Below are 12,675 nucleotides of genomic sequence, written 5' to 3' on the forward strand. Positions count from 1 at the left end.
CTCTCAATATTCAAAGTGCAAATAAGACCAACTTTTTCTTTGATACAGAGCTGAGAGATGGTTACAACTACACTGCCCAGCCTAAGATAGCTTTCATATTGAGAGATATTTGCATTCATCAGGGAGCCGCTTTCAAAATGCGGGTATTGAGATCGCGTTTGAATGCGCGCGCGCGTTTACTTTCAGCGATCGCGCGTAACTCTGTAAATATGGAGCGGCGGCGTCCGTTATCCAACTGAATTAAATGTTTTTTTATTTAAATACAAAGCAAAAGGACAGTGGAGGCGTAATGTTAACGTAGCGGTGGCATATTCTTTCCTAATCATCCTAACCACTCTGTCATGGCAACATCACGAGACTACTTTTCGCCTCGACGAGAAATCTCGTCACACTTTAGTCTCGCGAGATCTTACTTAGTTACTTGCGTTACTTAGTTTTTTTCATGTTTGTTTTTTTAATAACAATAAAAAAAGTTATATTTTTGGCTAATGTTAAAGGGTTAGTTCATCCAAAAAATTCACCCTCATGTCGTTCCACACTCGTAACATCTTTGTTCATCTTCGGAACTTAAATAAAGATATTTTTGATGAAATCCAAGATGACTCGTCGATAGACAGCAAACCAACAGTTTCAAGGTCCAGAAAGGTACTACATCGTTAAAACAGTTAATGTGACTGCAGTGGCTCAACCTTAATGTTACGAAGCGACGAGAATACTTTTTGTGCGCAAAAACAAAACAAAAATAACTTTATTCAACAATATCTTCTCTTCTGTGTCATTCTCATTCGTCATTTACGTCCAGCGTTTCTGTGTTTACGTCAGAACGCCGACTCATTATTGGCTGGCTCCTGCGTCAGCACTTTATTTCTCTTTAAGGGATAGTTCACCCAAAAATGAAAATGTGATGTTTATCTGCTTACCCCCAGCGCATCCAAGATATAGGTGACTTTGTTTCTTCAGTAGAACACAAATGATGATTTTAAACTCCAACCGCTGCCGCCTGTCTGTTGATTTACGACAAAACATCTCATGGGAAGCTAACAGTTCTCAGAATATTCATAGATGCCCTGTGGTTTAAAATTTCAAAGTAAACAGTGGCATCGACAAGACCCCAAAAATCCAAATGTTTATCTGAGTAACAAAACACGATTATGTTGTAATGGACATGGAAAAATCCTGTTTAGTTAAACTCTGGGACTTTCAACATCTCTAGACATGTTGAAAATTAAGATAAAGAGTATATGACAAATGTTCAGTTTTATAAAACACCACACTCTTCAGCCCACACACACACCTGATAAAGACACTGCAACTGGATTCTTCTTTAATTCTTTTATTTGAATGGACTTTTCTGATGTGTGTATATATATATATATATATATATATAAATTTGTTGTAAATAAAACATAACAATGGATACAGTACTGTAAGCAAACAGACATGAATATTGCCATGACTACAACTGACCACAGCCATTCCCTGTAAGAGATAATGATGCTCATTTGCATATGGAATGTCTGAAGTGTGTGTTCTGAGCAAAAGAAAAGCGTTAAAGGGATAGTCCACCCAAAAATAAAAATACTGTCATCATTTACTCACCCTTCTGTTGTTCCAAACCCGTATGACGTTCTTTTGTTTGTGGAACATGCAAAAAAATAAAATAAAAAAATATTTTCAGCCGTTTTTGTATAGTACATACTATGAACGTCAATGGGGTCCAAAAACAATTTAGACTTTCATTGTAGAGACAAAAAAAAACAACAAAAAAAAAAAAACATTTTTCTGTGTTCCACAGAAGAAAGTCATACAGGTTTGGAGCATGAGGGCAATTTTTGTGAGTGAACTATCCCATTAAATCATATTTATAGATAAAGCAGCAGCTTACTGAGTAAATATATGTACAGATCATTCAAAACAGCATTTAGGACTTTTATATGTTTAGAAGTAATTTCATTTGTCATCATAAAATCATAAAATTAGAATTTGATTTGCATAGAAAAAGCGGACATGCAGCACAACAAAAGCAACTGGCGCCTTGAGATTCTTCAATTCCTCATAGAGGACTGTGTAGTGCTTTACTCACAATGTACATTAATGTGCTGTAATTGATACTCAAGTCGTAAAATAAACTTTTCTCTACTGATCCAGCATGTATATTTGTGAGGTGGCGAGTGAAAACGCTTTAGACTGGCATCACATAAGAATACTGCAATGCACAGGGAAACTTCATTCTTAAAGCATGCACACCCACACAATTTTGCGCTGCATAAGAGTAACATGAACACTACAGGCTTACATGAAGCTTATTGCAAAGTTTAATGCTCTATACCTGCCCTGCACATACCAAGCAAAGATATTAAGGAGTTGTTGCGTTTTAAAAGCAAACAGAGCAGCTCAAGCCATACTGTTGCTGCGAGTGTCGTTTTCAGCTGAAATGGAGCGCACCAGCTCTTCCACCCAGCGCACCTCAGAGACCATCTGCTCAGCGAGCACTTCATAGCGGTTCTCCAACCGACCGAACTTGCGCTTGAGGGCATTGGCCGACAGCATGGCGGCTCGGGCCTCCTCCTGGCTCTGTCTACGCAGGGCTTGTGCCTTCTGCAGCTCCTGTTTGATGTGACCGAGATCTGCAGCGATGCTTTCGTTCTCCTCCTTGTACCAGCCTTCCTTCTCCTCATAGATGGAGAGCAGAGCGGCCACGTCCTCCCCGCAGGAGCGCTGGTTCTTCTCCAGCTCTCGCAGGCCATCCTCGGCCGCGGTTATCTCCTCCATGACCTGCGAGAAGCGCTCGAAATTGATGTATGTGTTGTTAGGAGGCATGCTGGAGTGGGATTTGATAGTGTACTCCTTCAGACGGGTGGTCTTCAGACGCCTGCGCTCCGGCTTGCGCTCGCTCTCTTCAGGTCGAACGTTACGCCTCTTAATCACCTGTAGGGGATGATGGGATGAGAACTGGTCAAGCACAGAACAGATGGTGACAGAACTCAAAAGTGAGGGAAAGAGAAACATTCGAACCTTGATCCAGGGGTGCTGGAGACTGTCCTCGATTGTCATTCTCTTCCTGAATGTTAAAAGCAAATATTGAATTATATTTTAATAAACAGGAACATTTTAAACAATTGAGACTTATACACCAGTTATTTTAGTATTTTTTCCCCCAGTTTCACAGACAAGGCTTAAGCTAGTCCTTGACTAAAATGCATGTTTGTCATTTTATTACTTTTTATTAATTTTTCCATTTACAGTTATTTGTTTAGTTTTAGTGATTTTACTACATCAACTTTTAATTAGGGCTGCAAAAAAAAAAAAAAATCAAATCTCGATTCATGGATCAATTCTGAGATTTTTCTGAATGCATCGCGATTTTCACTCAAAACGATTCTGAGCTTAGTTTTTAACAGCAGATGGTGCTCTAGGCTATTTTTTAACCGCATGCTCAAATGCTCACGAAGAAAAGCACTCGTGCATTGAGTCTGAGAATGTATCTGCACCTCAAAATGCTTTTATGATGCGAATTAATGTAAACAGCCCACTGCAAACACCCTCGTAATTCGCTTTAACCTTTTCAAACTTTATGAATGATTATTTTATAGAAGGTTCAAGTGGTGTGTTTAAGGAACTGGAAGAGAGCAGAGTACGACTGTTTATAAAGCATGCAGTGCCATCTGCTGTTGAAAACTAAGCTCAGAATCGATTCGAGAGAGAGTTGTGATACATATGGAAAATCTCAGAATCGATCCAGAATCATTTCTCAAGTCGCGATGCATCGATTTATTTTCCCATCCCTACTATTAATTATTTTAAAGGGTTAGTTCACCCAAAAATGAAAATTATGTAATTTAATACTCACCCTCATGTTGTTCCACAACGGTAAGACCTTCATTCATCTTCGGAACACAAATTAAGATATTTTTGAAAAAATCCGATGGTTCAGATCCAGGAAGGTACTTAAAACTGACTACAGTGGTTCAACCTTAATATTATAAAGCGATGAGAATACTTTTTGTGCGCCAAAAAATAAACAAATAATGACTTTAACAATATCTACTGATGGGCGATTTCAATCCGAAAATCCGCAATCCGAATCACTGATTCAATACAAAAGATTCGTAAAGTTTCAAAGCAGTGCTTTGAAATTGGCCATCACGAAATATTCTTGAAAAGTCGTTATTTTGTTTTTTTTGGTGCACAAAAAGTATTCTCATCGCTTCATAACATTAATATTGAACCACTGCAGTCACATGAACTGTTTTAAATATGTCTTTAGTACCTTTCTGGATCTTGAGAGGTTCGGTGTCATTACTGGCTATGCAGGCCTCACTGAGCCATCGAATTTCATCAAAAATATCTTATTTTGTGTTGTGCTGAAGATGAATGAAGGTCTTACAGGTGTGGAACGACATGAGGGTGAGTAATTAATGACAGAATTTTCATTTTTGGGTGAACAAACCCTGAGGTGAACTAACCGTTTTTCATCTAACATTTATTTTTTATTTTAATAGTTTTAGTAATAACACAGGATTATACTAACTTAGGATCCTTGACCAGCAGTCGGCGAATGAAGTCCTTGGCGAGCTCACTTGTGTTGCTGAAGTACTCCTCATCAAAGTCATAGTTGACAGCTGAAATGTTGGTAAGTGTTTCTTGTTTGGTCTCGCCAAGAAACGGAGAAGCGCCACTCAAGCTAAAGAGCATTAATAATGCATTAATAGTACAGCGGCATCATTTGGGTGTGGAAAAAGCATCATCAATGCAGCCAAACAAGCCAATTACATGATAATTACTTACAGTATATATGTGATAACTCCTATGCTCCTGCAGGAAAGAAAATCACAAGAAATCAAATTAGCATGTGAATATTATGCATTCACAACCTAAACAATATTTTATAATCACCATTAGCTACGTTTCCATCCAAAGTTGTGAATGTAACAAATTTGGAATATTGGAACATTTGCAAATAAAGCACAGTTTCCATCCCATGTGTTCAAGAGAACAAACTAGTCACGTCCTCAAAAATTGCTGCAAAATATCTGTAATAAAAACAGAAGTTGCTGCAATCAGGGAAGCCACTGCCTCAGAGCGTGCAGACGAAACGCAGTAAACGTGGTCATGTTATCTTGCGTTTGGATGCCTGGTGTTTGTAAGACACTTCTGGGAGGTCATTATACCAAATCACATCCCGTTAGATTTATCGTTGCGCATCGAGGGATTTATTTTGAAAAATGTGTTTCTATCATAGTTTAGATGGATTCCTTCTTATAAGGTTAAAAAATAACCAGAATTTAGTTTTTTTAATGCATATTTTTAGAATTTATGCACATCTTGGCGTTTCCATTCAGCGTTTTTTTTATTCGATAACATGGCTATTGACAGTTATGACTTACCACATGTCTGCCTCCAGGCCAAGGGGCTCATAATTCACAATTTCCGGTGCTACAAATGAAAAAATATGGCAAATTAATCTAGGATTCCTAATACACTTATAATGAATAAAGATATAACACAACATTATAATAAACTCAGGTTCCCACCAACAAACTCAGGAGTTCCGAAGATGTTTTTAAATTCGTTTCCATCCTTAATTTGATGCGCAATTCCAAAATCTATCAACTTGATTCTGGGGTTCGGCACATTTTTATCCAGCAGCATTATGTTTTCTGGCTGAAAAACAAAGTACATTCAAGACTTTTATAGTGCATGTTTCCATGTCAATGAGACACATTTCACCATTACTTGAAAATAAAAGAACATTCTGAGTGATTGGACATCTACATTAATCAAAACATACTAGCGCTCACCTTCAAGTCGAAGTGCGCTATGCGTTTAGAGTGGAGGTAGTGCACTCCATCCAGGATCTGCTTGAGGAACTGTGTGGCCTCCTCCTCGGTCAGCGACTCCTTCTCAGCCAGGAAGTCGAACAGCTCCCCTCCAGACACCAGCTCCAGGATCAGGATCACGTCGGTCTTGTTCTCAAAGATGTCGTGGAGGGTGATAATGTTGCTGTGCTGAATCTCTCGAAGGATGTTCACCTCTCGCTCGATCTCCTCTCGGCTCACGCCCCGTCGACTGGATGACAGCCGTCTCTTCTTGATAAACTTGGCGGCATATTCTGATCCGGAGCTCTTTTCTTTACATTTACGCACAATGGCAAACTGTCCACTGTTACAATGATACACAGAGACAAAAAAGAAATCAAAACATGAATTTTACAGACATTTTACAGAAGATAAGGACTTATTCTTGCATATTGACAGATCTGGGTAGATTACTGTACTGATTACAAATTACATGACAAATTTAAGGCAATGTAACCACCGGACTACTTTTGGATTACTTTTAGATTACTTTTGACCTAGCATATTTATCATATTGATTTGAGTAGAATAACTTTTATCATATTGATATAAAAATACACAGAGAAATAAAATATATTCCATTTTTTGTTATCAACAACATGAAGTGCATTAAATATTACATTATGTCAGGGTTTCCCAGACTGGGGTTTGTGAGTTTAATGATTCCTGTAAATCCGGTGATCAAATACTGTATGGGTCTCAGTTTTCAGTGATAGTCACATGACTAGTGGCTGGTCTGTGTGTGCAATTCTACACACTTTGCAATACCTTCGGAACATATACAAGCAGTCGGCGTTTATAGAAAGGAAAATTTAAAAGATAAAAAAGAAGTAGTAGGGAGAATAGAATAAAATATTGAATATGAATATTTTGAAATGTATCTATGTAAATGTAATCTAATTAAAATAAAATAAAAAATAAAAATTGATTCTGATTTCACTTTTTTAACTTTAGTTAGTGTGTGATGTTGCTGTTTGAGCATAAAAAACATCTGCAAAGTTACTAGGCTCAAAGTTCAAAGCAAAGGGAGATATTTACAGAAATCGCTTATTAAAACGGCTGGTAAGGACTACAACGAGCTTCTTCCTGGGTTGTGACATCGCTAACCCTAAAATTTAAATAAACCCCGCCACTGAGAACACACAACAAATGGGGCAGGGTCATGTTGGGCTGCTTTAGAGAAGAGGAAGAGTTGTTGTAGTCGAGTGTTGTTGACATGCCGTCATTTTACGCCGAACTGCTTCACAAACGAGGGTCAATTCAACACAAAAGATGAACATGACGGCACATGCTAGTGGATGAGTTGAATCAACTCCACAGCAACTACATAAATTTATCCACCAACCATTCAGAAACGTCCAGTTTCATCCTAAAAGTTGTAACTTCTTCCTGAGTCTCTCCATCAGTGTCGACTCCGGTTTGAACAATGTAAGGCTGAACACTGTTACTGACAATCCTCATTTTGGCTGTGTGAGATTCTCCAGCTTTGTTGTTGTTGAGCAACCAAAGAGAGAGCTGTTAAAGTTCCGCCCTCTTCTAGAAAGTGGCCTGGGAGCAGCAGCTCATTTGCATTTAAAGGGACACACACAAAAAGGCGTGTTTTTGCTCACACCCAAATAGGGGCAAATTTGACAAGCTATAATAAATGATCTGTGGAGTATTTTGAGCTGAAACTTCACAGACACATTCTGTGTCCCCTTTAATTTAGAGAATCGGATTACGTAACCAAGATGACATGGATGATATGGTAAACCATATGCATATGGATATGGAATGTGTGCAAAAAAGCACTACACATTCCACAAAACCAAACTCTAGTAAATTATTCAAGGAGTAAGAGAGTACCTCATTTAGTTAAACGGCACAAATGCTGCATAATACAACCAACGAGAACTATAAAAGTGGGATAAAATGTTGTGTGGTTAAAGTACTCCTCTGACACCTCTTATCCAGCCCATCTGTACTCTCATTTGCACTACAGCTGTGCTCAGGCTCAGAGAGCGAGTATATGCATAGTAAAGCAGTGATGTCATGCTGCAGCAGCACAGACCACAAACCTCCACAACCATATATAGGAAGAAATGCAAGACTGGAGTCAGTGTTCGCAGATGATTAAGTCATTTTGGGGATTTTTTAAATTGCAAGACTCTCATAATGTTTGTTTTTATTCTGCACTGATAAGCACAAACGCTACATCGCCTTGGCAACTCCAGGCCAAACATTGTGATGTACTCATTTAACTTCTATCTCGCAACTTAAGATATTTTTGTTGAAATCCGATGACTCTGTGAGGCCTCCATAGCCAGCAATGACATTTCCTCTCTCAAGATCCATTAATGTACTAAAAACATATTTAAATCAGTTCATGTGAGTACAGTGGATCAATATTAATATTATAAAGCGACGAAAATATTTTTTTTGTGCCAAAAAACAAAACAAAATAACGACTTATTTAGTGATGGCCGATTTCAAAACACTGCTTCGGGAAGATTCGGAGCGTTATGAATCAGCGGTTCGGATCGCGTGTGTCAAACAGCCAAACTGCTGAAATCACGTGACTTTGGCGCGCCAACTCATGATTCGACACGCTGATTCATAACGCTCCGAAGCTTCATGAAGCAGTGTTTTGAAATCGGCCATCACTATATAAATCGTTATTTTGTTTTTTTGGCACACCAAAAATATTCCCGTCGCTTTATAATATTAATATTGAACCACTGTACTCACATGAACTGATTTAAATATGTTTTTAGTACATTAATGGATCTTGACAGAGGAAGTGTCATTGCTCCCTCCTCACTGAGCCATCAGATTTCAACAAAAATATCTTAATTTGTGTTCTGAAGGTCTTACGGGTGTAAAACGGCATGAGGGTGAATAATAAATGACAGAATTTTCGTTTTTTGGGTGAACTAACACTTTAAGTCAGGTTACAAGAGTTTTAAGGAGTAAAATCACATCTCTTACCTTCCTAACTCCTCTCCCATTTCATAGAAGAGCTCCACATCCTCCTGCCTGAAGCCAGCCATGATTTGCTGACTTCAAATTATTCAATCTGTTAGAAAATGACCAGAAATAGTGCTTGTTAGGACTAGTTTAGCTTCATGTTTTTGACTTCATCAGACCACTTTATTGACTATAAATGGTTTGTAACTGTTCTGAAGAGTGCACATGCTGTGGTATTTACTCTTGACCTCACAGGAAGTTGGATTTTAAACTGACATGGGAATGAGAAAGTCCAGTGTGGACATTTTATTCCTGCATACGTCATTACCTTCAGACAAAAACGAGGGATGTCAGGTTTTTTTCCTTTCTTTCTTTATCATGGACCTTTAACAGCGAATATCTCAACACTGTACAAACTCACACTGCTAATATTACATCTCATCTATGCTATAAGACATGTATCAAGCCTTAATGGGTAAAAATAAACACAACAACAACCGTTCTCTTTCTAACATTCGTTCAGTAGGTTATAGTTTCTCAGCCAAAAATAAGTTGAAATGTGGCTAAAACAAATACGAAATAAGCACATTACAATAATCCACAACACATCTAATAAATCACTGACTAATTCCAGTAGCCATCTGGCTAACTTGTAAAAGAAGAAACGACCAGCGAACACCGGCGAGCTACGAATGTCGACACACAAAACACGTTACGGAATAAACTAATTTCTCTATAATATTAATAACACTACCTAGAACAGTGTTACATAATAAGTAAACGCTGAGAGTTTTGTTACATACCTTAACGTCGCCGCATTCCTCAGCCAATGGGTATTTTCCGGTTGCTGCGCTCTGGAGAGGCGTGGCTTGTTCAGTGACATCATCGCGACTCCACCGCAGGATGATGTCAGCTCGCGTGTACCTGTTATTAAGAGTCTGCCAGGTGTTAGCGAGCCGATCTAGGTAAAAACTCTACTTGTTTGGGCTTGTTTTGGTCTGTTCTTTTGCCAGCGTTACCACAACAGACTCATAACACACATAAAGGTGTGAAAGAATGAATTGCCTAGAGAATCTTATATTAATCTTATCTTGAATATAAATATTAAAGGAACACTCCACTTTTTTTTTGAAAATAGGCTCATTTTCCAACTCTCCTAGAGTTTAACAGCTGAGTTTTACCATTTTCGAATCTATTCAGTTGATCTCCGGGTCTGGCGGTACCACTTTTAGCATAGCTTAGCATAGTTCATTGAATCTGATTAGACCGTTAGCATCTCGCTCAAAATTGACCAAAGAGTTTCAATATTTTTCCTATTTAAAACTTGACTCATCTGTAGTTACATTGTGTACTAAGACGACGGAAAATGAAAAGTTGCGATTTTCTAAGCCGATATGGCTAGGAACTTTACTCTCATTCCGGCGTAATATCAAAGTCCCTTTAAGAGGAGTCATTTCACTCGGCGGCCATCTTTGAACCGCCTCTTGGGCATTCAAGTGCAGCTCCTATCTCTTTGAATGGAGAAACATCAAATTCTCCAAAGCTGTTTGCCAAGCTTTTGATTAAATTTCATATTTTAAATCCCCAATAATCTGACAACAACTGTCTTATATTTTTTTTCCCAAACGCTCGAATCATGACAACAAAAACTGTATTTTTAAGGCTGGATCAAGCTAATGCGCATACGCAGACCTAAATTTGCGCATCTGACTGTTTCTATAGAAACCGGTGCTTCTAAAGGGGGTCGCACACCGGACGCGTAGCTCAGCGCTGTGCAGCGTCGCGCCACGTCTTTAAAATTCGAACGCATTGTTTTCTATGAGAGTACGCACACCGGCGGCGACATGCGGCGCCCAGCAACGACTCAGGAAGTTGTTTAAAATCGTGCCGCGCCACAGAGCGCCATGTACATTGTTTTACAATAAATGTATATTATATTTCTCAACTCGTCGTTAATGTACATACTGACTTCACCCTGTGCTGCAAGATACATCAGTTTCACATTCTAAGTTTAACAGCTTGAATAAAGTCTAAAAATGTATAATAAACGTAGCATTTTCTTTCCTTTTGCTTTGTTGTGCCATTTTTCCATGTACACTAACCTCAGTGCGAAATATTAAAGCATAGGCATGTAACGTTTCCCTGTTGACGTAAAACACTCCCATTGTGCAGCTCTTCTATCAGGAGTCCAGTCAAAATTGAGCTCGCGCGTATATAATGTGCGATACCTGTGAGTTGTCAGAGACACGACGCTGCGCGGCGCCGAGCTTCGCGTCCGGTGTGCGACCCCCTTAACGGCCGCTGCAGTGACGCGATGACTTTACCAGTCAGCTATTGGCTTTTATTTAGAAGGCGGGACTTATCGCCATATTGCGCGTTGCACTTTCTTCCGTTCAAAAGAATACGAGTGACACGTTTTGTGTTATTCTATAGTCTTTGGTAATAATCAAGGAACTTTGCGTCATAGCATTGCGCCTGCTGCACCTATGGTACGGCAGCAAAGTTCCTTGATTATTACGCCGGAATGAGAGTATAGTTCCTTGCCATATCGGCCTAGAAAATCGCAACTTTTCATTTTCCGTCAGCCTTAGTACATGATGTAACTACAGAAGAGTCAAGTTTTTAATAGCAAAAATATTGAAACTCTTTGGTCATTTTTGAGCAAGATGCTAACAGTCTAATCAGATTCAATGAACTATGCTAAGCTATGCTAAAAGTGGTACCGCCAGACCCGGAGATTGGCTGAATGGATTTGAAAACGGTAAAACTCAACTGTTTAAGGCTGCATTCACACGGGGCGCCGGCGTTAATGCTTCTCGTTTACTTTGATTGGGTGACGTCATGCGTTGCGGAACTGAATTATGGGTTCCGTCGCGTCGCTTCACTCGCGTTGCAAGCGGCAGAAGTTGAAGATTTCTCAACTTTTCAAGCGCCAACGCAGCCGTCATCCAATCAGATCGCCCTATGCAAATACCCTAGAGCAGTCGCAGCCAACTGCGTTCGTGCAACACCGTAAAGTAATGTGATTGGCTGTAATCACTATAACGGTTGTGTCAGCACAAGCTTCAGACACGCCCTCCGTCAAGCGTTGACGCTGACACCCCGTGTGAATGCAGCGTAACTCTAGGGGAGTTGGAAAATGAGCCTATTTTCAAAAAAAGTGGAGTGTTTCTTTAATATTGTGAATCTAATTTATATCAAAGTCCCTTTAAGACAAGTCATTTCACTCGGCGGCCATCTTTGAAACGCCTCTCGGGCATGCAAGTGCAGCTCCTATCTCTTAGAATGGAGAAACATCAAATTCTTCAAAGCTGTTTGCCAAGCTTTCGATTAAATTTCATATTTGTAATCACCAGTGAAATCTGACAACTGTCTCATTTTTTTTTTCTAAATACTCGAATCTTGACAAAAAACTGTATTATTTAGGCTGGTTCAAGCTAATGCGCATGTGCAGTCCTAAAAGCGTGTCTCTTGTGCCTCATTTCGGAGGCGTGCGTCTGACTGTTTCTATAGCTTCTAACAGCCGCTGTAGTGATGCGATGACTTTACCAATCGGCGATTGGCTCTTATATTTAGAAGGCAGGACTTATTCCGCCATATTGCGCGTTGCACTTTCTTAAAACAATACGAGTGTTATTCTATAGTCTTTGTCTATATACAAGAAAAAGTTAACTTAACGGGTTAGTTCACCCAAAAATTCTGTCATTTATTACTCATGCTCATGCCGTTTCACACCCCTTTGTTAATCTTTGGAACGCAAATTAAGCCATTTTAGTGGAAATCCATTAGCTCAGTGAGGTCTGCATAGCCAGCAATGACATTTCCTCTCTCAAGATCCATTAATGTACTAAAAACATATTTAAATCAGTTC

At 39.2% G+C, this 12,675-nt stretch overlaps 1 protein-coding gene across 1 annotated transcript; it reads right to left on the bottom strand.

The window, feature by feature from the left end:
- Nucleotides 1-1,323: 1,323 nt before the first annotated feature.
- On the bottom strand, nt 1,324-9,706 carry dapk3 (death-associated protein kinase 3). Its single transcript, XM_067363119.1, has 9 exons — nt 9,608-9,706; nt 8,826-8,913; nt 5,802-6,162; nt 5,535-5,664; nt 5,388-5,436; nt 4,789-4,815; nt 4,532-4,684; nt 3,016-3,061; nt 1,324-2,928 (listed from the first exon to the last, which is right to left on the bottom strand). Exons 2-9 carry the CDS (start codon nt 8,885-8,887, stop codon nt 2,395-2,397), a joined length of 1,362 nt encoding a protein of 453 aa, XP_067219220.1. The 5' UTR covers nt 8,888-8,913; nt 9,608-9,706; the 3' UTR covers nt 1,324-2,394.
- Nucleotides 9,707-12,675: the final 2,969 nt, after the last annotated feature.

The sequence above is a fragment of the Chanodichthys erythropterus genome, chromosome 16 (genome assembly GCF_024489055.1).
Source record: "Chanodichthys erythropterus isolate Z2021 chromosome 16, ASM2448905v1, whole genome shotgun sequence".
Lineage (NCBI taxonomy): Eukaryota > Metazoa > Chordata > Actinopteri > Cypriniformes > Xenocyprididae > Chanodichthys > Chanodichthys erythropterus.

Bases quoted from the DNA above. Each gene is read 5' to 3' on its own strand.
- dapk3 (XM_067363119.1), bottom strand. From the start codon at position 8,887: ATGGCTGGCTTCAGGCAGGAGGATGTGGAGCTCTTCTATGAAATGGGA. The intron at 3,062-4,531 runs GTTAGTATAATC...TTTAACATTCAG, and splicing joins CTGCTGGTCAAGGATCCTAA to GAAGAGAATGACAATCGAGG. The intron at 2,929-3,015 runs GTTCGAATGTTT...CATCCCCTACAG, and splicing joins TCCAGCACCCCTGGATCAAG to GTGATTAAGAGGCGTAACGT.